Source organism: Crocodylus porosus, unplaced genomic scaffold (assembly GCF_001723895.1).
Source record: "Crocodylus porosus isolate Cpor-Errol unplaced genomic scaffold, CroPor_comp1, whole genome shotgun sequence".
In the NCBI taxonomy this organism is placed as follows: Eukaryota; Metazoa; Chordata; order Crocodylia; family Crocodylidae; genus Crocodylus; species Crocodylus porosus.
Genome location: NW_017728886.1, coordinates 96241630 through 96266557, shown reverse-complemented (window position 1 = coordinate 96266557; position 24928 = coordinate 96241630). Strand labels below are relative to the sequence as shown.

Sequence of the window (24928 nt, the reverse complement as noted above, 5' to 3'; positions counted from 1 at the left end):
TTTTTATTCACTGGAATTTTTTGCTCAGATTCTATTTTCCGCCCACTCAGGCTCTGGATCTTCTGCTCAGGCCTCCACCTAAGCCCTTTTTCTCTGGTTTGGGCGTCTCAGCTCCTTGGCTTCAGGCATCTTCACTCCTCTGCCCCTTGCAGGGGCTCCAGCTGAAGAGTGCCCAGGCACACCATGGTGTGGCTTTCAAGCCACTCCTATAGCCATTCCCAAGCCATCAGTCAAACTCAGTGTACTCTTAACCAAAAGCTCTATCTGAACATATACCCTGTTGGGGGAACATGAATAAGCCTCAAGAAAACCTCTAACCCATCCAATCATGCTCACCCACTGAAAGAGAGACTTCCCTGCCCTCGACAGCAGACTCTCCTGCTCCTGGGGCTCTCTCCTCATGCTGGGCCAAAGCTTACCCCCTCTGCCAGAGAGCTCCTTCCTCCCCAGCACTCCAGGCTAGAGTGCTCCTTCTATCCTGGAGCCATCTTATATGTTGGCGCAGTTCTGCCCTTGCTGATCAGCTGATCCCTGACTCAGTGTTCTTCTATTATCCCTCATTTACCTCCAGCCATTTCTGTTAGGGGCAGGCTCATACCAGGGATCATTTCCCTCCCCACTGATCCCATCAGCAGCTATGCAGCAAGGATAGGGCTTGTGAGTGACATGCTGGCCCACATAGATTTCCAGGCCCACTAGCTGGACAGCCCACAAGTCACCAGCTGGACGGCCCTAGGCTAGAAGATTCTTGTTGTTTCTTTTAGATTTCCCACAGGGATCCAAGACAAAGGAAAGTAGGTAAGGATTACTAATGGTATCCAGGCATCTGGCATCGCAGGAATTCAATGGGCCCTAAGTGAAGCTAAACCTTAAAACCACCCAGAAACTCATGCTAGTGCAGAATGCAGCACCCCACTTGATTAGGTGGTGGTGCATCACTGTATGAGCATATAGAATCTGGGTCACAGGCTGTGTACAGATTTTGATGTGGGATTTAAATGCCATAAAAGTTCTGATATGACTGTGTAGAGATTCTGTTTCTCTCTCAAGCATGGCTGGCCTGGTGCACCATCTACAAGGTCTCCATCACTAGGAGAACTGGCAACCTCCAATGGCAGCTGCTGTATGGGGCCCTGGCCCCAGACACTTTTGTCCACCACTTAGATCCAGAAGTGTCAGTGGTCTGCCTTTTCTGCAAGGAGATGGCGGAGACGCCTTTCCATACCTTCCTGGACTGCCCCTGGCTGAAGCCACTCTGTTTCCCTCAGTGTCCTCTTTGGTATGCTCAATTTGCACTTCTTCAAGACTGTGCATCTTTTTTTTTCTCCCTACTGAGAAGCCAAGGGGAGTGTGATCTGCTTGGCCAATTTCTTGGTAGGCCAGACCAAGATGGTGACTCTGAAAAGCTGTAGAACCTGGCTCCAGTGATGCCCCCCAACTCTTTTGCTTCCTGATCTGGGCACATGTTACATTTGAAGTTTGACACCTCACCTTACAACAAAACATGGGTCAGTTTGTGCTGTGCTGGGCCATTAAGTGGGCCCTCTGCAAGGTGGAAGACAGCTGGTCCTACGTGTGTAACTTCATAAGGGACATGCAGGAAGCAGTTTTAATCTCTGGTGACATGGTGTTTTTTTATTGCTAACAAGTGTGTTGTGCTGAGCTCCTGGGAGGGCCACATACTTCTGCACTAAATAAATAAATAAATGATTTGAAAACATCATCAACATTAAACATAATCTTCTCCAATATATTAGTGACAATACCTTTTCTTAAACTTCATGGTGTATTTATCAGTGCTTCCTGCAGCCTGGTTTGCACAGAATTCACATAAAAGTCTATATCTTGCTTTTTAAAGTACTTGCTGAATTAATGGAATGGAGTTGCTGTGTGTGGAGTCTTTTCCTAGAGTATTCAGTCACAGTCACAGCCACATTATTTTAACACTACCAGTATCAGCATGGGCCACTTATTGTTGTTGACTTCCACTCAGTAAGGGGTAGGAAGCTAAATCTAGAAAGGAATCTTATCCATTAGGCCTAGGTACAGACATTCAAAAAGCCCAAGGCAGAATTGTTAGTGGTTTTCTGCATGCAGCATAATTTAAGATTAGTAGATGCACCATTTTTCTTTCCAGATATAGCTTGTTTCTGCCTGAGCGCCACTGTATTACCTCTGTTCCACTAATGCACATTACTGTAAGCACTCTATATTATATTGGGCCTTGAAACCCCCTGAGAGGGAGGGCAGGGCAGAGTCATAATCCCCGTCAGCCCCCAAGCAGTCAACCATCTGTGCAAGTTGGCATCATGGCCTTTTCTTCCTGTACCTCTAGAGGAAACTACAACTGGTAGAAAGGAGTTCCTGTACTTTACAGGGGACAGAGAATGGCTCCTGGTGTTACTAGTCAAATATGATATTAGCAAGGTAGAGGACAGGATCCATGCTTCTCGCCAACCTAAACTTGTATGGGTATAAACTAATTATAAATGACTTGCTGGCAATATACTGAGAAGGGAATAAGTACAGGATAGCTAAAAGGGGAAGGAACACAGAATTTCATGAAATGCCTTTACTTACAAATAGGGAGCATGTGTGTTTTGGACCAGTGTATGGAAGAATTTATTTTGTCATTCTTTAATAACAACAACAACATAAAAAAGCAAAGCACTTTGTAACAGGGGGCCTACCAGGGCTGATCTCTGTGTGGCCTGCCCACCTGTTCTTGGGCTAACCACCTGCTACACTTGGTCTTAATTGATTAATTAATAGATGCAATTAAGTGGAAGCTGCCCATTTTCTGCCCTGCTGCTAGGGGGCGCTATCTGCAGCTCCAGCCCTCCCCTACACTGCAGCCCAAGCCTCACAGATGACATCATGATGTTTTCAAATGTGCCAGTCTCCCACGACGGCCCTCAGAATCCTGCTGTAGGACCCCAGCTGGGTTCCTCCCTTCAGGTGGACACTGCCGCCGTCATACCGGGCCACATATTACCCTGCCCTCAGTTCCCCTTCAGGTGTAGTCTCCTCACTGGGACCTTCGGCTCACAGTAGCCCCGGCCCACCTCCAGGCCAGTCAGGACCCCAGGACCCTGGCTCTTGGGCGTCCCTCTCAGTGGACCTCCTTGCTTTTCTGACCTCCTGGCCCTGGCCCCCACCTGGGCCAGTCAGGGGAAGCTCTGGCAGGCCTTGATTTACGACCCATACTCTTATCCTGGGGTCTCCTCCTCTGGGTCCTCCTCCACGGACGTGGGGAGCTGGGGTTACCTCACACCACGACTGGGGCCTTAGGATCTCACAGGGGATTCTCACTCCCCCCTTGGGCAGCAGGTCATGGTACTACTATAGGTGTTATATTTGACCCAAACTCTGCCTCCCCACATTGGAGGACTTACTGGGGTCAGGACTCAGCTCTCTCTCTCTCTGGCGCAGCCCCCTCTCCCTTCACACTGGGGGCTCCACACACTGCCCCCCTTCACACTGGGGGCTCAGGGCTTCCCTCCACACTGGGGGCTCAAGTGGCCATAGCCGTGCCTGTCCCCAACTCTCTTCTTCAGGGTCTTGAACCCTCACAGGGCTCAGACAGCCTTGGCCACATCTGGCCTCCAACTTTCCTCTTCAGGGCTTGCACCCCCACAACTACCTCCGGTGTACACAACCCACCCAAAGGTGAGGGCTAGGGGTTAAGGCACCCCGACCCTCCTTTCACCAGGGTGATCACTGGCCTGGCATTTCCTGGGGACTCCTGTGCCACTGGGAGCCCCACCAAGCCACCCACTCCCAGCAGGGTGTAGCTTCCAGTCATACCCAAGACCAGGAGCCTCCAACCATCCCCTACAGCTTCTTCCTTACCTCCAGATTAAACTCAGCAGCCCTCAAGCCGGCAATGCCACTGCCTGCCCTCCAGAAGCCAAACTGACTTGTTTATATAGGCAGCCCTGAGCCTAAACTGGCTGCCCTCATTAGGCACCTGGAAGCTCCCAGCTCCAGGGCCTTAAAGTGGCAGGCACACATAGTGCCCTGCCACACATTTGATTAAACAGTTCTGCATAGTGTATTAGATTTATATTCCAGCTGGAAGCTAATATTGCTCCAGGTGACAAAAAATATTACATTTTAATGAAAGGACTAATTTTTCTCATTATCTAGCTAGGCAAAGGCCAGCATACCCTCAAAAAGACATAGTTATATTTATTGTTATTTATCAGGTACTTAAATTACGTCAACTGTAAGCAAGGTACTTTGTGGAAAAGAGGAGCTCTGAAAATAAATGTATTTATTTAATAATATATTTAACAAAATGTTTAGCTCACATAGCTCTTTTTATCCATATGCCTCAAAACAATTTCTGAAAAAGATAAATCCCTGTATTATGTGGTGGGAAACTGAAACAAAGATTTCTCTAAGATCACATAGAGGGTCATAGTACAGTGCGGAACAGAACTCAGGTTCATCACTTCCAAGCCAAATCACCATCCTGACACCCATTCAAACTATCCTTCAGTACATATTTGATTGTTTGGAAAAAAGAAAAGGCGATACCCTTAATGCTTTTGTTGGCTAACAGTTTTTAAATTATGACAGCAACTTCTGTCTCCTCAGTAAAAGATAATTTAGTTTTAATGCGATGTGGACTATAGTCAATGCACAAAGTAGAACAGGATTAGCATGCTCCTATCCGCCATCTCTTTTCTATCAGCACTAATAGGATATGTGATTATGGTATACTTCATAGTATTTAGCTAACTGAAGCACTCTACTTGTCATCTCCACATCATGTTTGCCCAATTCAAAAAGAAGATGTCAAGGTGATATGCAAACACTAGAACGCTGTGTCTCCAAGGGTTTTGTTTAATTAGTAGCCATTGTTTGGTAGATGCAAGGTTGCTTAAACGGGATGTTAATGCCCTTGAGATGAAATCATCATTAGAGCTGTGTGAATAATTGCTGACACTATATTTTTTAAAGGGACAGGTCAAGCCTTGTTTGGATTTTGTGAAATTGCTATGACATGGGAGCAAAGACTTGTACATTAAACACTCAGCCTTGTGAAATAGCTGCCAAAGGTATAGGTGATACTCAGACCTAAAAACACGTGAGAGAATAATTCTGGCACACAACTAGAAAGTAGGCACCAGAGATTCTAATCTTGCTTCTGACTTCCTTGGTGAGACTGGGATAGATGGCATTTCCAGAAGCCTTTTTACTGTTCTTTGGTGTCATCTGTTAGTGATACTTAGAGTGCAGGTTCTGCTGAAGCCTGTGAGTAAAATGCTTAAAGGGGCCTAGGAATTAGAAACCTGAATATCCTTAAAGTCAGGGTTTGACAGCGGATTTTGGCTTTACAGATTTTTCTCCTGCCTGACCATTTATTTTTTTCCCATATGCAAGGGGCGTTTTATAAGCAACTGTTCACTGATTCATATGGCTGCACATGGGGTCTCCATCAGTCGTTAGAGTCTTGTGCCAGATACTTACTGAATGCAAACAAACAATGACAAAAAGGAAATTCATAGAGAACTGAAGAACTGGGTCTTTTTCAATTTGTCTGGTTATGTAGGGGTATGTATAATGGGGAGCTGTTAATCATACACCTACTTTTGGATAAATATAAATTAAGATGCTGTCCTTAGAAAAATAGATCTGTGACGATTTGTGAGATCTGTGAACACCCAGTGAAGACCTCAAAACTGAGGAGCCAAATATGCAAGCATTCACTCCTTGATATATCCCATCTCTTTGCCTTTTAATGGCACATCTATTAAGCTAGTGTCTATAGCTATAGCAGGGGCTGAAAAGGATTGTCATGGATGGCTGTTAGAATTGACATGCATGAGGCAAAAATGGATGTTCTGACTACAATAATTAGAGGTGGATATTATTCATTAAAGGCTGCAGGGAGGAGAAAAGGGGGAGGTATCCAGTACCTTCTGAGTGTTGAATATTAGAGACAAGAAGTTTTCTAAAGTATTTTGCTTTACTATATGCATGATTCTCATGAAATGAAAAACCAGCAGGAGGCTCGTTCCTGTTTCCCGCTGTAGCAATTGAGAAAAAAATGGGAGGAAGAACAAGAATTTATGACTGTACAGAACAATTGCTGTTGAGAATTTATATTAATAGAGAGCTGCCTTTAGTACACTAGCAAGGAGACAGAATACTTTGCTGTGCTTCAGTTTCTATTTTACAAACACAATAAAGAGGCTGAGATCAATGTGATACAAAAATGATAAATTATGTAAAACACTTTTCAGTTCAATGACACTTTTGTTGGAGTCACTGCTTTTATGGCTTTCTTCAGTTATCTATCTAATCGCAAGCGTTTTCACATTCCCCCTCTCCCCCAAATGTTGGCTACTCTCTTCTAAATAAAGATTTTTTCCTTACATTTGTTGAGGAAATGTGGTATTTGTGTAAAATGCCAGCTTGAATTCTCTAGAGAATGAGCATTTATTCTGTTTGTTTTCAAAGGAGGTAAGGCATGATGTTTTAGGGAGTATTCAATAAAGATGATTTAAACAACTGATTTCCATCAGGGTTTACATTGCTTTTGCTTGCTTTAAGTATTTATGTTGTGGTTAATATCCGTAAAACCCATTAGAAAATTTTTGCTATTGCAACCTCATACGAACCTTTATAAGTAACAGAATCAGAAATGATCTTTAAAAAAAAAATTACTGATGCAATAGCTTATTTTAATTTAACAAACCTGCTGGGGGAGGGGTGGGGGAGAGAGGGAAATAGCTTCTGATCCTGCAAACACTTATTCAGATAAGTAATTTTATTCACATGAATAGTTCTATTGACTTCAATTAAGTTAAGCATCCCAGATAGAATTGTATTCTTTATTAAAAACTTCTCTCCTTTTATTAAAGCTTGTTTCTTAGTGGCATAAAATCTTTGTCGCTTCCAAACAAAATTGCCTCGGTGTGTAAACAATGGAATATAATTTAGACTTTCAATACCCCAGCAAAATAATTGTGAACTTCTAAATACAAAGCCCAAACTTTCCAAACTGGTGGTCCAAAGTTAGGTTTCTAGGTGCATATTTAGGCATCTAAGGTTGGGATTTTCAAAAGCACTACATGAGCTAGGAGCATGATCCCCATTGGCTTCAAGGAGTTAGACTTGAGGGAAGAGCGTGGTCAAACTGGAACGGTTCAACTTCCTTGACAGGTCTGATTTCTAGATATGGGAAAGTGGTGTTGGAAGCTGACATAGCACAGTCTATTTCTTTACAGTAGGGGTTTGAGTTTGTGTTATTCTCAGAACAAGACTAGTAATGAAGTCCTTCTCCCTTTGTACTCCAATATAAATGAACGTTTTAAGAGTGAAACTCCACCCTAGTAAATAAGTATTTAATATAAAATACTTAAATGTTCAGCAGAGCTGGCAGTTGAACCCATGCCTCTTCCTTTTCATGTGTATATCCTAACCACCAGGGTTCAAATTACACTTAGACTCCTGGTGGGGGGTCTGCGGCGGTGGCAGCTAGGAGGAGCCACTGCCACTATGTAGGCTACTTAGAAAGGCACAGCGTGTGTATGGGGGAGTTCTCATCTCTTACGACTGGGGGGGGGAGGGCCCAGCCCCAACAAGCTCCCCCATTATTTGAACCCTGCTAACCACTAGCTTACAGAATCTTGCTCATTCTTTTGCTGTCTCCCTGGCCTGAATATTAATCATTCACTGCAAAGTAGAAGAGATTCATAGATTGGAAGGCCAGAAGGGACCTCGGAAGATCATCAGGTCCAGCCCCCTGAACCAGGGAGGATTGAAGACATCCTATCTCAGAATCACAGAAGGAGGGTCGGAAGGGACTTTGTAGATCTTTAAGTCCGACCCCCTGCCTGGGTCCTATGGTTTGATAGTGAGAGCATTCACATCCGTGTGGGGGCTACAGGTTCACATTTCGTCAAGCAGAGGAGGGATTTACTTTGGATTTCTCCTATATCCCACCCAAGTATAATAAAAACACTGGACTATTGGAGAAAACCATCACTTTCCCTTCCAGTTGCATATTCATCCAGTTGGCATGTTTTGAAAACACCTACCAGACAAGGCCCTAGCAGGATGCTTAATCTGTGGAATCTGATGGGTATAGACCCTTGTGGTGCTTTATTTGTTTATTTTTTTAGCTTGCACTGTAATTATTTTAGTTGTCTTAGGTTATTTTTAACTTAAGCCAAGTTATTGCAACTGAGGTTAAGGGAAATAGTATGTAAAATGAACAGAGTCAAAGAGAACAGCAGGGAACCTTGTTACTTACAATAGAAAGGGGTGCCAATGGCACACTAATTTCTAAGAGAAGTGGAAGGAGAAGGTTTACACATATATAAATATTGTCTTCATTTTACTTTTATTAATGGAAAAACACTTAACTCACAAAAAACAGCAAGTGTGAAATATATTTTGCAAGGGATGATCATTGCAGACTAAACCACTATCTTTCTTTGGTTAATACCTCTGCTCTTCTAGACAAGGAAAAAAACTAATTTATCTGAAACTCAGTAAAGCATTTACAGTAATGCCACATGGGAAATGGTAATTGTTACAGTTATGAAGTTGGTAAGGAACAGATTTGCAATGAAAGGTGACCTGCTATGTGGGAGTTTACTAGCCAAGATTCAAGGCTAATATTTTAATTACTTTGGATAAAAAACAGGCATGTGCTAATGAAAACAGCAGAAGACACCAAGTTGGGTGGAACTGCCAACCAAAGAAGGATCAGAATATCATACACAAAGAATTAAATGATCTTAAGGACTGGAATAATAGTAGTCTGGAATGTTGTGTAATGTTCTGGTCACCCATGTTGAAAAAAAAAAGATGATTTCAAACTAGAGGAAACAGAGAGAAGGGCTAGTAAGCTGATCTGGGATTGCAGATAAGTAGATACTATAACAGCTTGGTTTATTTAGCCAAGCAAAAAAAGGCTAGAAAGAGAATATGATTTCTCTCTGGAAATACCTTGGGAAAAGGTAAACACCAGAGAGACAAAGAGCTATTTTAGTTAAAGGACAGACAATGTCAGCACAAGAACAAATGAGTAGCTTTAAGCTGGCAAATGAATAAAGGTAAGGTGGAAATTAGTATAAGGTTCCCAACACAGTAGGGGAATGAGCTCCAGGTATGGCTTTCCAGCAGGAATAATGGGGGGAAAAATTCCTAACTCGTTTTAAGCTAGGGCTTGATAAGTTTATGAGTGCTATTGAATGATAAGGTGATAGAAGAAAACTGGACTTGAGGCAAAAGACCACATCCAGTCCTATGTCTTATGTTCCTATTTGGCACAGGGAGTGGTTTTTTTCTGACTAATATTGGCTCACATTAGAAAGCTTATTAAACTCTTGGATTAGATTGAAGTGACAAAGGAAAAAAGCCTGTGGTGAGAAAGTTATGGTATTTCTAAAACCTGTTAGCCATGTGTTAGATTGTCGCAGTGCAATATGATTTGAAGTTAAAAAGAACTCTATTAATATTTTAGCAAGTAGCAGCACTTGTATATCCTAAGATACACCTGCTTTGTGCTGTACTGATGGCATAAAGTGGTTCTAAAATTGGCATACTAAATCAAAGGAAGAATCAGTCTGGATCTCAGGGCAGAAAACAATGTGTTTCTATGTCCAGAGAAACAGTGACTGCTACCCTGACATACTGGTAGAGCTACATAGAACAGCCTACATCTTGCCACAATAGCTAGAGTGGCAAATGCATCTCTACAATGCCTTAAAATTGTACTGGAGAGTGCCACAGTGAGCATAGTATCTTCTCAGTGTGCCTTACCACTCAGAGGTTTGCCTGAATTCCTGTATTTACTTGAATTGAAGATGAGCCCATCTTGGATTCAAGTACAAGGTGGGGGGAGAGGGAGGGAGGGCAGCTTCTGTAGCTTTGACTCTGGCCCCAACCTGGGCACAGGGACAGAATCAGAGCCACAGCAGCTGCCTGCCCCCCAATCACCTGCCCTCTGCAGGGGAGAGAGATTGTGGGGAGCACTGGAGGGCACAGGCTGCGGGGAGGGGGCAGGCAGCAAGGGTACAGGCACTGCAAGGGGCGGGGTGTTGGTCAGCCTGCAAGACAAGGAAGAGGTGGGGGGCAGCAGAGGGCAAGGTAGCTGCTTGACTACCCCTGCTTCCGACCCTCTGCCACTGCTACCCGCACTGTAATAGTTGGGGGTATGTGTGCAAATTTATGATGTCCCCTGATAATTAGTTTCCATACCTGGCAAATTATAACAAATTTATAAATTTTCCATACCTAGATTCTAATTACTGGGGGACTATCTTAAATTCAAAGTCCTCTTGGATTTGAGTAAATATGGTAACTCCATTTCAGATGTGGTATCAAGGTGATGGTTGCATTTCCATGTGTACTTTAATTTGCATTAGCCTTTTTTAATGTTCATTAAAGCATCATTAAAACATGCCATTTATTTAATGCACATTAAAATAGGCTAATGTGCATTAAACCTCACATAAAAACGATGAGCTTCTCTACACATGTGCAGAGCCTGTTCTGACGTGCTGGAAATCCAGTGCATTGGAGCAGACTTGATTAATTGATGTGCATGGAAGCATGGAAATTGATGTGCTCTGGCAGCCTTTCACATCACATGCATCAGTATTGCCACATACCTCCACACTGAAAAAATGGTGGTGGCGTGCTTTGAAATATAACATGTTCGATGAGCTTTAGTTCAAAGCTATCCGCTGCCATTTTTCAGCATGGGGACATGGCGAAGGCAGTCATGTACATACCTGAAGCTCACTCCCCTACTGTGATGCGCTGGAATTCTAGTGCATTGGAGCAGACTGCATTGATTGATTAATTAAGTAATTAATTATTGTGCTCCAGCATATATGCACTGTATCTCATGTATCAGTGTCTGTGCACTTAAAAATGGCAGTGGGGTCACTTGAACTAAAGCTTGTTGCCACCACTTTTAAGCACAGGAGATGCAGTGGCACATTAATTAGAGTGGTTCTCAGAGCCGCTTTAATTAAAACACTGCCTTCCCCCCACCCCAGAGCACATGTAAAAGTACCTGGAGTTACTAGATTTAATGCTCATTAACTAAAGTGCATTAATGCATGTGTACTGTGTCTGCTGATGCTTTTAGAGAGGAGATAAATTTTCTCGTTTGAAATTTGGTCTTTTCTTTATCACATTCTATCTAGGAAGCAGTTTTATCTTTTTAAGGGTAGTACATACACTTCTTCAGGCTTTTGTAGTTCTCTTTGTACTGGGCTAAGAGAAGAATTAGTTAATGATGCTGTGAAATCATTTGAGTCAGAAATTTCCCTGAAGTGCACCAATGTTTTTGTATCTACTTTTAATGCTTTTCTATTGGTCACAGGGAAGAAGAGCTCCCTCAGTGTCCCACACATCATTTGACATGTGGCTAATGCAGCATGTTTTCCTAGGGGGTTGATTTTTCAATGTAGTGGTCTTCTGGTAGGAAAACAAAATAGCAATTTAATTAAAAAAATACAATGAAGGTCACAGAGGTATCCCCATCCAGCTGCAAACATAAAAGGATGGAAAATGCAAATCCTATCTGCATAAGCACATGGGACTTGAAACAGTAAAATCCAAAACTCATTGATATGGTGCAGTTCCATCTTAGAGGAAGAAGCTAGAAAGGTATTAATTATTAGCAAGAAAATATGGTAAATCAGGGATGTGTTGGGTATTTAAGCTGTGGGAAAGAATGGTATTTAAAAAGAAGCATGTGTGCATGAACTGGCATGAATTCACTTACTACTGTCTGACTTTGGGCAAGTTACTTGGGGCTGAACTGAACATTGCAGACATAGCCCAGTATTAGGGACAGTTGGGTTGTCATCTCCAAGTGGAGCTTTGGGAATCATAATCCTCCCAAAAGGACACAGACCAAAGAACAAACTCATCCATGTGCCCACAGACAGTCTAATTAAGTAGGTGCACCATATGCTCCTTTTTGCAGCCAGCCAGCCCACTCTACTGACTGGTGTGAATGGAGTTTAGGCACAGGTCCCTGGAGTGAGCTGTGTTGCATGGAGTGGTGGGACTGCATATGTCCCTGGGACTACACTGGGAAGTGAATGAGGAAAGTCTGTGTTCTTCTTCCTTCCTGCTACATCTTTTCAGAAACTAAATGTGTTTAACTTTAACTTACTATTCTTGTGTAAAACTAACATCACAAATGAACCTGACATAGAAGTAACTTTAGGCTCAGTTCATTAAGATTTGTAAAATATGTGGAGGCGGTAGGATGAAAAGGGGTCTCTAGGCCCCCACACCACTCCACAGTGCTCTGAACTTCTGTCCTTCTTTAAGGAGGAAGGAAAGAGAATGACTGGGGCTCCCTGACAACTCACACAGATGTGGTGAGGCGTTATAGAGCCTGGGTCATGGGAGACTGGTGCCACCTCAGTCGGGGGGATATGTGCCCCCCCCCCATTGACCAGTCAGAGACCTGTCCCCCCACATCCAATCTTACTGCTGGGGGAGGAGGTCCGCCCATGGCAAATCTTACTGGGGGGGGGGGAACGTCTCCCTGTGCAGCTGATCGCGAGGTGACTGATCACTGCAGCTGCTTCCAGAAGGGGCAGCAGAGACTGGGATTGAGATTGGTGCTCCTATGTCTATAGCAGCAGCAGCAGCAGCAGCAGTGAAAGCTACTGCCACTGCAGAAGCAGGAGGACCTGTGCCACTGCTGGTGCTGCCATCATGGGAGCTGAGGCAACAGTTGGTTTCCTCATGGTGGCAGCAGCAGTGGGAACAGCCTTCTTACCTACTGGAGCTGGTGGACGTTATCAAACAGATCTTCCCCCCAACCACACTTTGTAGCACTTCAGATAAATAAATGTGTCCATAGCTCCTACTCAGAGCTGCATCTAAAAAGATATTGTGCATCTATTCTAGAGTCTTTAAAATAAAAAACAACCTTGGCCCATGTACACATTAAATGGATCATGAAAAACCATGCACATGAAAAGCATCTGAATAAAAATATTAACAGTAAGAGGAAAAGAGGGACCCAGTTTCTGCAAACACTCATAGATAAGTTTCACTTTATCTAACCACCACCTTCTGAGAAATCTTAGGTGGTGTCAGCTGACCAGTAGGCTGTAAAAATAATTAGACTCTGTAAATTTACTGATGTATGTTAAAAAAAAAAAACCAAACAAAATCAGGAGCAGAGATAATTCTATATCTCTGCCAAGTGTTCCATGCATAGTGACGAGTGAGACTGCAAAGGGGACTGCATGATAGATGGGCCAGCCAAAAGCCTCAGCTTCACTCATAGCAGCATTTTATCACTGTGTTCTTCATGAAAGCTCTCCTTGTCAGCCATATGGGAAAGTAGTTTTTCAAATCAGAAATGCATTTTTCCCCTTAAGACAACAAATTAGGGCTCTGTTGAAGGGAAAAGTACAAGAGGTGCTTGTTCTGTAGTGTTCCTCCTGATCTTTCATAGTCAGGAGAGTTAGAATATGCTTTACTCTCAATGTGAATATTAGGACCTTGGAGGGGCTCTGAGAAGGTTAATCTAATGAGCACAGCGTGTGACAACTTTTGTATCGAAAATCAGGCAGGGATTAGTAAACTGCTTTCCAAAATTTGAATCCAAGAGTCTTAATGAGACAAAACAGGTGAGTTGTTTTTGGAAATACATTCACTGAGTGGAGCAAGCCAAATAAAATACTAACCGCTTTAGAGGATATCAATTTGCAAACTGCCATGTTCAGTTTACACAAACAACTTATCTGTATGAAAAAATGCACAGACTGTCAGAACTCTTTTCTCCAGATTACATATGGTAATGTACATAACTATGTTAAGGACAGCTATGTTAAATTTGAACTTTCTGCAAGTGCCACATTACTTGTTTTGTCATTCTTTCTAGCCTTTATTTCTTGTGTCAATTTGAGAATTTAAAAAAAGTATGATGTGCACAAAAACATTATTTTCAGATGGTTAAATTTTTATCTATGAAGAGGCAGTAATTGATACTCTGTATGAAGCATCTCCTCATCACTGTAAACATGGGATTGAAAATAAGATGGCTGTTGGTGTTTGGATTAAAGGACCTGTTGACTGCCATTAAGTAGAATTTATTAGGGAGTGACATACCTACTTCAGAATTTGGTAGATTTTCGCTGACAAAACAGAATTCCTGAAAACTGAAATATTTTGGATTCAGCGATGCATAGCTCAGGTTTCAGTGACTCCCATTAGGTGACTGCCTCCCTTTAAGAGAAGAGACCATGGTGTACCATGGGAGATGGAGGCTGTTCAGTGAACAAGTATTTCAGTCCATACGAATAATGGGAACTGTAGTTTGCAAATAAAAACAATTCTGATTTTGATGATATTAGTTCAGTTTTTGGTCTATATAGTTTCATATTCAAATTTCTGCTAAATATGAGATTAACTGAAAGAACTCAAGTTTTTATCATCAACTCCATTCAGTATATTTTTAAAATCAAGAGCCTTGTGTTTGCTTTGGACAATAAAATGATCCTTTATGCTTTACAACAGTGGGGCCCAACCCCTTTGGCAGGCGTGTCACAAATTATCCTTACACTCTCCAAGTGCCACTCTGAGTCCCCTCCCTAGCCCAATCAGCTGCTTTGTTTTCTATTCCCTGACTGATCTGCTGCTCTTCTTTCTGCTTCCTGCCCAATGCTTCCTGCCCAATCTTTTGCTCTATTTTCTGCTCCCTGCCCAACATACCACTCTGTTGCCTGCCCTCCCCAGTCTGCTGCACACTACACACACAGGCTGCTCGTGCCACCTGTGGCATGCATGCTGCAGGCTGGCCACGCCTGCTTTGCAAGTTGTGTATGCGGATGAAGTTTTGGCCTATGCCCTGAAGAATTAACAGTGCAAGGGTCTGACTCAGGAATATCAGAACATGTAACCACGTGTTCATCTTTAAACACATGCAAAGGTGCCAGTTAAGTCAGTGGGATTCAAGCAGCTGCTATTAGCTAAACGTGTGCATAAATATATCTTGACTAAGCACATACTTTCCTGAATTAGTGCCTAAAGCCCTAATCCACCACAAGATTGAGAATACAGGTACACTTGATCTGAGCCAAAAGGCCGAGATATACACATTAATCATAAAAAAGAAGGCTGGAAGGGACTTTAGGAGATTATCTAGTCCAATCCTCTGCTCAAGGCAGGACCATCACAGTGCAAACCATCCCAGAAAGGGACTTGCACTGCTCAGCTAGAGCAGCCAGGTGCAAGGAGAGCCGGGGGGAGGCAAAACCACCATCCTCCCCCTGGTCCCTCAGGGTACAGGGGAATTTTGCCCAGCATGCACAACTCATGAGTTATGCCTCTGGTACTTGAGGCAGTACTTGAGAGTCAGTGCTTTAGGGCCTCACAGAAGCAATTAATTTTAAAGATTAGTTTGTGAATATATACAATTTGTTCAATCCACAGTCCAGCTCTTTTTATCCTTCAATCTCAATGTGTTAAAAAATGTAAAAGCTTAACAGAATGATTAAAAGGGTTCATCCATTCTTTTTCCTCAGTGGAGCATTTTTCTTTAATACTCCATGAAAAAGACCAATTGGGTGTTTTGTACAAAAGCTCTATTTTCTTTTGCTAGAGTTCAGAGACTAGCAGTTACAATACAGAAAGAAAAAGCAGGAGATAACCTGGAATATAGTAAGTAATAAACTACAACTGACATTTGTTTCAGATAATGCTCAGGGTATAAGAACAAGCAGGTCTCTGAATGCCTAACTTTACTGAATATGAAATATAATGGTGTATAAAATATATCTTTAAGAATATCTTCAAGTTTATTATTAAAGGGACAGAAATTTTACTTGTGCAAATGAGTGGAGTTCCACTGAGTCCAGAGGAGCTCTGCTTATTTTCATCAGTTGTGGGTATGGAAAAGTGGAATTAATAAATGCAAATTCAAATTCTTGTAGTGAGTGCCCCCCACCCCAAGGTCTGTCACTCAGTCACTTATTTTATTTTGGATACCTGATCTAGATAACCGTGGCCTCAATACAACTTCTGAAATGCATGAATGCAGAATTGAAAGGCCTATTTTTGGGGCATGGCATTTTAGTTAAATTCTTTTGCACCCTGACTTGTTCACTCAAATAGGATAATGTGCATTGGGAGCAAACAGAGTATTTTTACCCTCCTCTTCAAAGCCTTAGGCACTCAACTTCATGAATAACTATTTAGTTAGACCCTTGGCCTCCCTGTATTTTTCTTGCAGTGAGACTGACCCGACACCTACTTCAACATTGTAGAAATATGTAGCTACACTTGCTGCATTCATGTGATCTCTGATGTTATAATGGTACATTAGGGAGCTGTTATAACAGCTACATGTTTTAAATCATCCCTACAGATGTTTCATTTTAATGTGAGCGGTATATCAGATTGAAGAAAAGCATAGACAATGTAACACCACATTCACCTCTAGCTTTACTACCTCAGATCTACCAAGCAGAGCTACAATACATTTGAGGATCTGAGTCTTCATTTGTTTTGGAGCCATTCAAATATGCATACTATTTTCATTTAATTCTTTATTTGGATTTAAAATATTATATATTCTGCATGTTTAGCATTTATCTTGCATCTCTAATTGCAGTTTTTCAGATTTTTATCATTGGTTAGGCATATAGGATTGGTTACTGTTACAATATTTACAGATGACATTTCTCACATTTTGAAATCTTTCCTCCACCCTGCTAGTCTTAATTAGAATAATAATATAGCTATCTTTTCTTCTAAAAAGTAGATGTGGAATATGACACACGTCTACTACTCCACACCAAAATATACTTAACATTAAAGGAATACGTTGTCACGTAATTAAAAAACCCTTCCATTTTAGGCAAGGTTTAAGTTAGTAAATGTTCCTCTTTAATGTCTTCCCCTTGATAAATAGGTTCTTTATTATTTCTCTTAGTAATAGAATTCTTAAATAAATTGAATAAGTAGGTTTGAAATTTCTCCTTCATCCTTCCACTACATTTACCAGGGTTGTACACTTTGTTGAATGAAGGAAAATTCTTAAACCGCATCACCTTACACAAATGCGCTTCTGTTTCTCAAAAAAGATGGCAGAGAGAAGATACTTACATTTTAGCTCAAGTTTGATGAAGTCTGTGTTCCCCAGATTTTCAAGAAACACTCCATCAGGGGCTGAAGTTTTGAAGTAGAAGGAGATGTCTGCACTGGTTTCCCCTTGGAATGTGGAGAAGTGAAGATAGGATGATGGAGTAATGAAAGATGCAGCATTCCAATAATTTCCTGCAGAGATGGGAGAGACAAAATACGTGTGTGTGTGTGTGTGTATATATATCTGTTTTTCAGTGCTCTTTTAGAGCTATCATTAAATAACCAGTGTGGGGATCAGTGGGAAGAATAGAAAAGGTGAAATTTGTAAAAGTAAAAGAGGTTAACATATTCTCACATTCAAAAAGTTATCATTCAGCTTCTAAAAACACCTTGCCCTTTTTCTCTATTTTGGAAATTGATCCAACTCCAGTGTGTGGAATCTTGTGTATATTCCTAAGCTCTTGATTTATGAAATTAGTATTTAAACATATATTTTTGTGCCCAGGGGCCCCGATCCAGCAAAGTTTGCTTAATGTTAAGTATTTACTAGTAAGGGTGTGTGAAGCAGGCCCTATTCAATTTGGATTTGGCCCAAATCAGGGACAGTGATTTGATTTGTTGATTTGGATCACTGTCTCTGATTTGATTCAGCCGAATCTGAAGATTCGAAGCTGACTCAGAAAATCATCGATTCAGACATAGAGACAGCTTTAAAAGTTTTTTCTACAGAGCTTGAAGTAGCAGGCACGGCTCGTGATTGCTGTGATGCTAGGGCACCTGGAGCATCCCACAGGAGTGCGGGGCGGGGGGGGAGGGCCTCAGCAGCGAATCTGGAAGTGGACCGGAAGTACTTCTGCTCCACTTCTGGGTCTGCTGGAGAGTGCATGGGGGCCCCCACCTCGTGCCTCTCCGGCTCAGCGATTGGCCGCAGGGGGACCCTGGGTGTCCCCCCACCCCAGACCCAGAAGGCACCAGTCACTGAGCCAGAGGGTGTGGGGAGCTCCCCTGTGTGCTCCCCAGTGGACCTGGAAGTGGACCAGACATGCTTCTGAACCATTTCCAGGTCTGCTGCCAAGTATGCTGGGGAGTCCCCCGTGTTTCTGTGGGACACTGCATGTGCCCCACCATCACAGCACTAACGAGCCCCTGCTACCTATAGCTTTGTAGAAAAAACATTTAAAGCTGTCTCTATGTCTGAATCCCTGAATCTTTCTGAATGTCTCCAAATCAATTCAGAGGGTTGTGATTTGATTCGGAAAGATTAAAGGGTCCTCTGATTTGATTGGGATTCAGAGATTTGGCCACCAAATTGGGCCGAATCTCCACCGAATCAAATCAGGGACTAAAGCTTTACACTGAAGCTCTATTTACGAGCATGTAGGCAGTCATATTAGTCATGGGAGATTAGGCCCCTCATATAAATATGCATGCAAGTGGTGATTTAGGAGCCCATCTGGTCTTGTGTATGGACAAATATCTGATTGCATGCATTCATTATTATTCATGTAACTTTCCATATTCAGTCACATCAACGAATTTAGAAAATCTAGCTCTTTACTTTTTTCTTTTTGATTTTATCCACATGACAAAGTTACAACAGAAAAAGAATAATAAAGAAAGGATACATATATTTAATATTACTTCCTAATAAAGCTGCACTAGAAAAACTAAATAATAAAAGCAAAGATAATTAGACAATTTTGATTTTAAACAAGGGACCTATGGCTTGCAAAGACTAGAGTGTGTGTGCACGGATGTATGCACATGTTTGGATAAGGAAGACTGAGTAACTGTTACAGTGATTCTATTTCTGTCACATATGCTGTATCCAGAAAGTTGAGAATTATTTATTTTTGAAATTCTAAAAATGCCTAGATTAAGTTGTATATACAAATAAAGATATAACCAATTTGATTTTCACTTATCAGCCCAATACAATAGCATAATTAACAGTCCAGCCAACAAACATAGCAGCAAACTCCTTTCTGCTCCACCCAAATCCTATACATTTAGACATCCCTAGAAATCCAGTCAAACAGATGCTTGATACAACATTTACATATATAATATTGTTTCACTGGTTAACACTGACTATTAGAATATGAGCGGATGTCTTGCAACCTTAATATTTGATGTTCTTGATGGGACCACACTGTTGCTTCACACTTGGGATTCTGGTGTTCACTGCTGCTTACTAGACTATATTAAAATTTAAATGAAGTATTTGAATTCAGCAATTTTGTATTTTGGTTTAAACACACTTGGGGAGGGGATTTCTTCTGGACTGTTCTTTTGTTTCTTTCTGTCTCTTTCCATCTCTTCCTATTACTTTGAAGTATGGAGAATAGGTGGCTTCAAATGAGCAAACAAGTTTAATGAATCCTAGATACAGCCATAACTGGGGACATGGGAGAGCTTAGTATAATGGCAAAGTACCTTTTAAAACACTTTGATGCACAACCTTTTGGGGACAACCAGTTGATTGTTGTAACTGGTTTTCAGTGAAAGTAACTCTTAGGCTAGGGACAAACATTACACATAAACTGGTTTAAGTGATCAGAAACAGGTTTAAACCTGTAACAGAACAGATGTTCAGTGCACATAAACCAGTTTGAAAATGGCTGAAACTGGTTTGAGATAAACCTGGCTGAATATACTATCGGACTCAATCGATTTGGCTCAAACCAGTTTATGCAATGTCTGTCCCAGACTCCTTGCTGGTTTAAATTAAATCACGCTCCCCCAGCATCCTGGCATGCTCTCTGGGCTGTGTAGGGATTTCCCCTTTGCTCCCTGGCTGCAGCTCTGGCAGAGACTTGCAGGCACAAAGCATCGACTTGGCTTCTCCCTGCTAAGCCGGGATTATTCTCCCTGCCCTTCTGCCTTCCACAGACACCTCAGCATTAGCTAGGAGACCACATGCTGGCTACAATCTGTGCTGTGGGAGACGACAAAGTCACATAGGCTTTTTGGACTAATCAACAGGTAGCTTAATATCCTTCCTTGGAAAAGCTGTTTAAGAAGAGCTCCATTAGTTAATGGAGAGAGGCTTTGTTTTGTTAATGGGTTGATAAACACTGAATTAGGGGTGATAAAAATTCCCTGTTGAGTAGCTCAGTGGGAGGTGGGGGGATGTGTGGAAATAATCAGAGCATGGTGCTGGGGCCTGCTCACCCCTGCCTCAGCTCAGCCTTGTGGAAGTGAAGGGAAGGCTGCTTTAGTGCCTCCCTGGCTTCTAGCCTGAGCCACTGCAGGCATGTGCCTGAAATTTTAAAGTCCAGAGGGGATGTCTGTTGCAGTTTTGAAATGATTTAGCCTAGCCAGGTTAGACTAACTTGCAAGGATTGAATCAGTTCAGCCTCCGGCTTTTTGAATATCTGTCACTAGCCTTAGTAGATGTAACTATGTGTATGGAAGCAGGTTGGTTCCAGATTAGGTACCTTCTATCATTTCAGTAACCATTTTAGTATTCCAGATGGATCTGTTCAAAGAAAGGATGCTAACTAATTCTTAGGTTCCCATTTTAAAAGTTGCCTGGATTATATGAGCAAAAAGGATATCTATGCATATAACTACATTTTCATTCACTGACACTATCAAGGGTACAGGGCTGCTTGCATCTCACACCTTGTACTGTTTTGTTTTTTCAGAGTGCACTGTCTCACATGTTAAGTTAGTCTTTGGTGGACTTTCAATTCATTTCTCATCTAGACAGACTACGAGTTGGTTATGACAAGATGCCTATGCCCAATAACTCTCAGCTTCCACATGATTTTATTAAAAGCTGTGTGCTCAACCTCTCTTCCAACTTTTCACCCACTTACAGTGGCCCTCTGCTGTGTACATTGGACAGATGGGGTGATCCCTATGTGTAAAAATGAATAAAAAGTGATTTGACATCAGTTCTAGAAAGACACACAAACCTATGGCAGAATACTTTAGCTTCCCTGTACACTCCATAGCTGACCTAAGGGCTGCTGTTCTCAGGGAGAAAAAAATAAAAATAAAAACAAACTTGAACAGGAAATTGTGGAACAAGAAATCATCCACAGACTGGACTGTGTTAAGTATGATCTAAGCTAGGGGTGGTCAATTTGTGGTATACATGCTACAAGTGTCATGGGCAGCCAGTGCCATAGCAATGAAGTTTGGCACCTGGGGCAAAGCCTATCAGTGGCAGCTTGCCCTTTCCCCGCACACAGATCCAATGGGTAACCCCCCCATGTTTGCCCAGAAGTGAATGCAGAGGTTGGAACTGCCCTTTCCCTATCCCCGCACCCTCCAAAATGAGCCCCTCGTGGCTCCATCCTGTGCCCCGCCACGGCTGGGCAGTGCCTCTTGGTGCCCCTTCACTTCAGCTACGGCACTGCAGGCAGCTTCTCTGTGTAGCACACAACAGGACAGGAGGTGACAGGCAGATAGGGAAGGGAGAAAAAGCAGAGCAGCAAAGCAGGCATGGGAGGGGCATAAGAGTGGCACCTGAAGATGTTGAAGGGCTAATTTGTAGCAAACCTGCCAAAAAGATTGGTCCCCCGCACTGGTCTAAACCAAGACTACATATTCTTATCTCATTACCTGGTTAGCTTTCACAGCTCCTATGTTCCTCAAGGGGTTCACTGATTTACTTTTCTCTCTCCTACCCACCCTGCCTAGCAATATCCCTTTCTTTTTCCTCTCTTTTCCATACACTTTGTATTTTAATCACTGATTTCTATTTAGAATCTCTATTTCCTGCAGTCCTTTCATAGCATTTGTTGTAGTATGCTGCTGCTTACAAAAGCTTATTTATCCCTGATTTAGTTAGTCTGTAAAGGTACAAATCTACCCTGCCTGCCAGTAAAAGACATCACCAAAAAACCCACTTGCTTTTTGCATATTTCTTGGACCATCATGTTCAATACTCTAACACTGCTATACCATTTGTAAAGGGAGAAAGAAATGCCAGAACTCTCTCATACTCTCTCAAAGTGCTTGAGTCTGTTGACTTTACAATAAAGAATTTCAAGATATGCCCCAGAAGTTTCCCTTTTCTAGAGGCACCAAAGTACAGGTACATTCAGGTTTAACACCCTTTTTGCTTTTTGATTTCATAAATTGATGCCTTTCCATATATTGGAAACATGATGTTATTGGATTTAAAGCATTCACCCTTTGGCTTTGCCCATGCAGTGATGCCTACCAACATCTTTTTAGTCAACTTCCCTCCATCTTCTTTCTTATTATGACTGAAGTTTAGGCAGTAGTGCCATCAATTTCCCTTTTATATTCAACTCCCATTGAAACAGAGAACAGCAATAGCAGAACTGTAAAGGACCTCAGTGCTTTTAGCCCCACTAGAAAATAGTACTGGATAACTAATGTTGCAATGTCAGGCAGCCCTTATATATTACGATAGACTAAAATCCTGCAGGGACTTCATCTGCAGCAAAACAGATTTTACATCAAAATCATGTGAATAAAATAGTCCCCTATTTCAGTTAAGATGGACATGCGAACAGGAGACTGCTCTGTGTCACAAAGTAATGGACTGAGAATATCTATACAATTATGCTCAACAATTCAAGTATTTTTCTCTTGCTGTGAGAAAGAAGAATATACACACATACTATTTGCAGTGTCTGCACTTACTGTACAACAAATTATTACAGCTCTGAAATGAGTCTGAGGTTGACCTGTGGGAGACATCTTAGCTCTGCTGAAATCAATGGCAAAATTCCCATTGACTTCACTAGGGCCAAGGTTTCACTCTAGCTTGGGATTTTTAGAAACCACATGAAACAGAATTTGTCAGGACTGCAAAGTGATGATTATTTATGCTATCTGACCATCACCAGTTATTAAAAAAAAGAAAAAAACAGATAAAAGGAAATCCCTCAAAACTATAACCAGCTGCTTGACATATTACTGTTACTTTTAACACTCAGGCCACTGTTACACATTACACTTAAGATGCAATTAACTGGTTAATCATGTCTTAACTAATGACCTGGCCACAGGTTCATTCAATTAATTCTGGGATAAAACCAGGAATAAGCAAAAAAAGTTATTACAGCAAATACATCTAATAACTTTGTCACTGGTTCCTGTCATGCCATTAATTGAACCTTTGGCCGGTGCTCCCAGCCTCTGGAGTACACTAAGAGTACTTGTCAGCTGACTGGGGGTCCCAGATAGGGGAACATAGGCCATGGCTGGGAACAGCTGTGTCAGTGATCAGCATTCCTAGCCGTGGGGACACACCATGAGCCCCTGTGGCTTCATCAGCTAATAGGGCTCCAGCCAGAAGAGCAGAGATTGCTGGTACAAAGGGAGCCTGGGATCACGATTCCAGGCTCCCCCTGAACTGTCCATATGGCACAATGGGATCTGATGCTTGATTGCTTGATCCAACAGGCACACCTTTTGCCATGCATGTGTGGCATGGCAGGAGGTGAAATTATTGCAATCACACATCAGAAACCATTGCACCCTCTTTTTAACAAGTGAGAGTTATTTGCCAGGGATTACAGTGGAACTCCTGATTGAGAGAAGTCATATTCAATATAAGTATTTCAGAATTTTGCCCAAGGTGAAGCATGTGAAATGCTGCATGATGGTGTTTAGCAAGTGTCCTGGCATATAACAGTCAAAAAAAAAAAAAAAAAAGGAAACAAATTAATTTATGCTAACAAATAAGGAATTGAGTTAAGCACACACAAACTGTTCAATACACACAAAAGAAATAATTCTCAAATCTAAAAGATGATGAATGAAATAATGCTTAGCACTAGCAAAGCAGACATTCAAAGCTAAAATTACTCAAAGAAGAGCACCTACATTAGATATCTATTTTCAAGGACAACTGTAGACCAAAAAAACAAATGGCTACAAGTCGAGTATAAGACCTGCCAAGAATTTCTCCACCTCAAAGAATGAGTTCCGTTTTAAAGATGGAAGTTAATCAAGTCATGGTGTATGAGACATTAAAGGTAAATCAGATTTTAGAGAAAATAAATGACAGGCGTAATACAGTTTTCAAAAACTGCTGCCTGCAATAACTCTGTTGCATTTCTGGGATATAGCAGTGAAACATAATAAATTTTGGCCTCTTTTCACTATAAAGGGCTCCTTCTAAAGAACAAGAGCTTTTAAAATTTAGGAAGATGAATGGAATCTGATGGAATCAGCCACCTTTGACAGACTTTATGGGAAATTTGTAGGGATTTATATTTTCAGGAACAGACAGACATCAGTACAGCCAGATGTAGACATACAACACAGACTAAATCCAGTACTGGAGAGCTCTACTTATATTATTGATTATAACCTCTGCTTTCTGCACTGTTTCTTCCACCCAAACTAATCTGTGGAAGTTTGCCTTTTGAAAATCTAATGACTGCACCTTCCCTGAAGGCCCAGTCCTGAAGAAACTAAGTGCCCCTGAAAGGAGCCAAGTTCTTTTGACTTGTCCATACTTAAAATGCCAAGCTTCCCTTTCATGTCCTGCCAACCTTGACCTGTTGGTTGTGCCTACAGAGGATACAATGATGGTTATGTGTCTAGGCACAGTCAGTCCATGATGAAACACTCCCCTCTCTCATTGCAGTGTTAGCATCCAACCAAACTGTGTGTTAGTGATAACAGCAATGGTGGTTTCTGTGAATTAGACCCCTGGCCCATGGGAACCAAACTGTGATTGCTAACAGCAAATCCCTTCTACATGTTTGGGCATTCAACAATAACGAGCGTTTGGTCACTACAGACTGAGACTAAATTTGAACAAGCGACCTAGAGATGAAATCTTATACATCCTGTGTCTTATATCAACTGGTATCCCAGATCCCATGGTCAC

The 24928-nt window shown here is 41.9% G+C and overlaps 1 protein-coding gene across 1 annotated transcript in view; it reads right to left on the bottom strand.

The window, feature by feature from the left end:
* CNTNAP2 (contactin associated protein-like 2) overlaps positions 1-24928 on the bottom strand; it is a 1403431-nt gene that overhangs the window by 176063 nt on the left and 1202440 nt on the right. The window contains exon 17 of the mRNA XM_019535795.1: positions 17119-17289. Coding sequence (XP_019391340.1) covers positions 17119-17289 — 171 coding nt within the window. The remainder of the gene's footprint in view (positions 1-17118; positions 17290-24928) is intronic.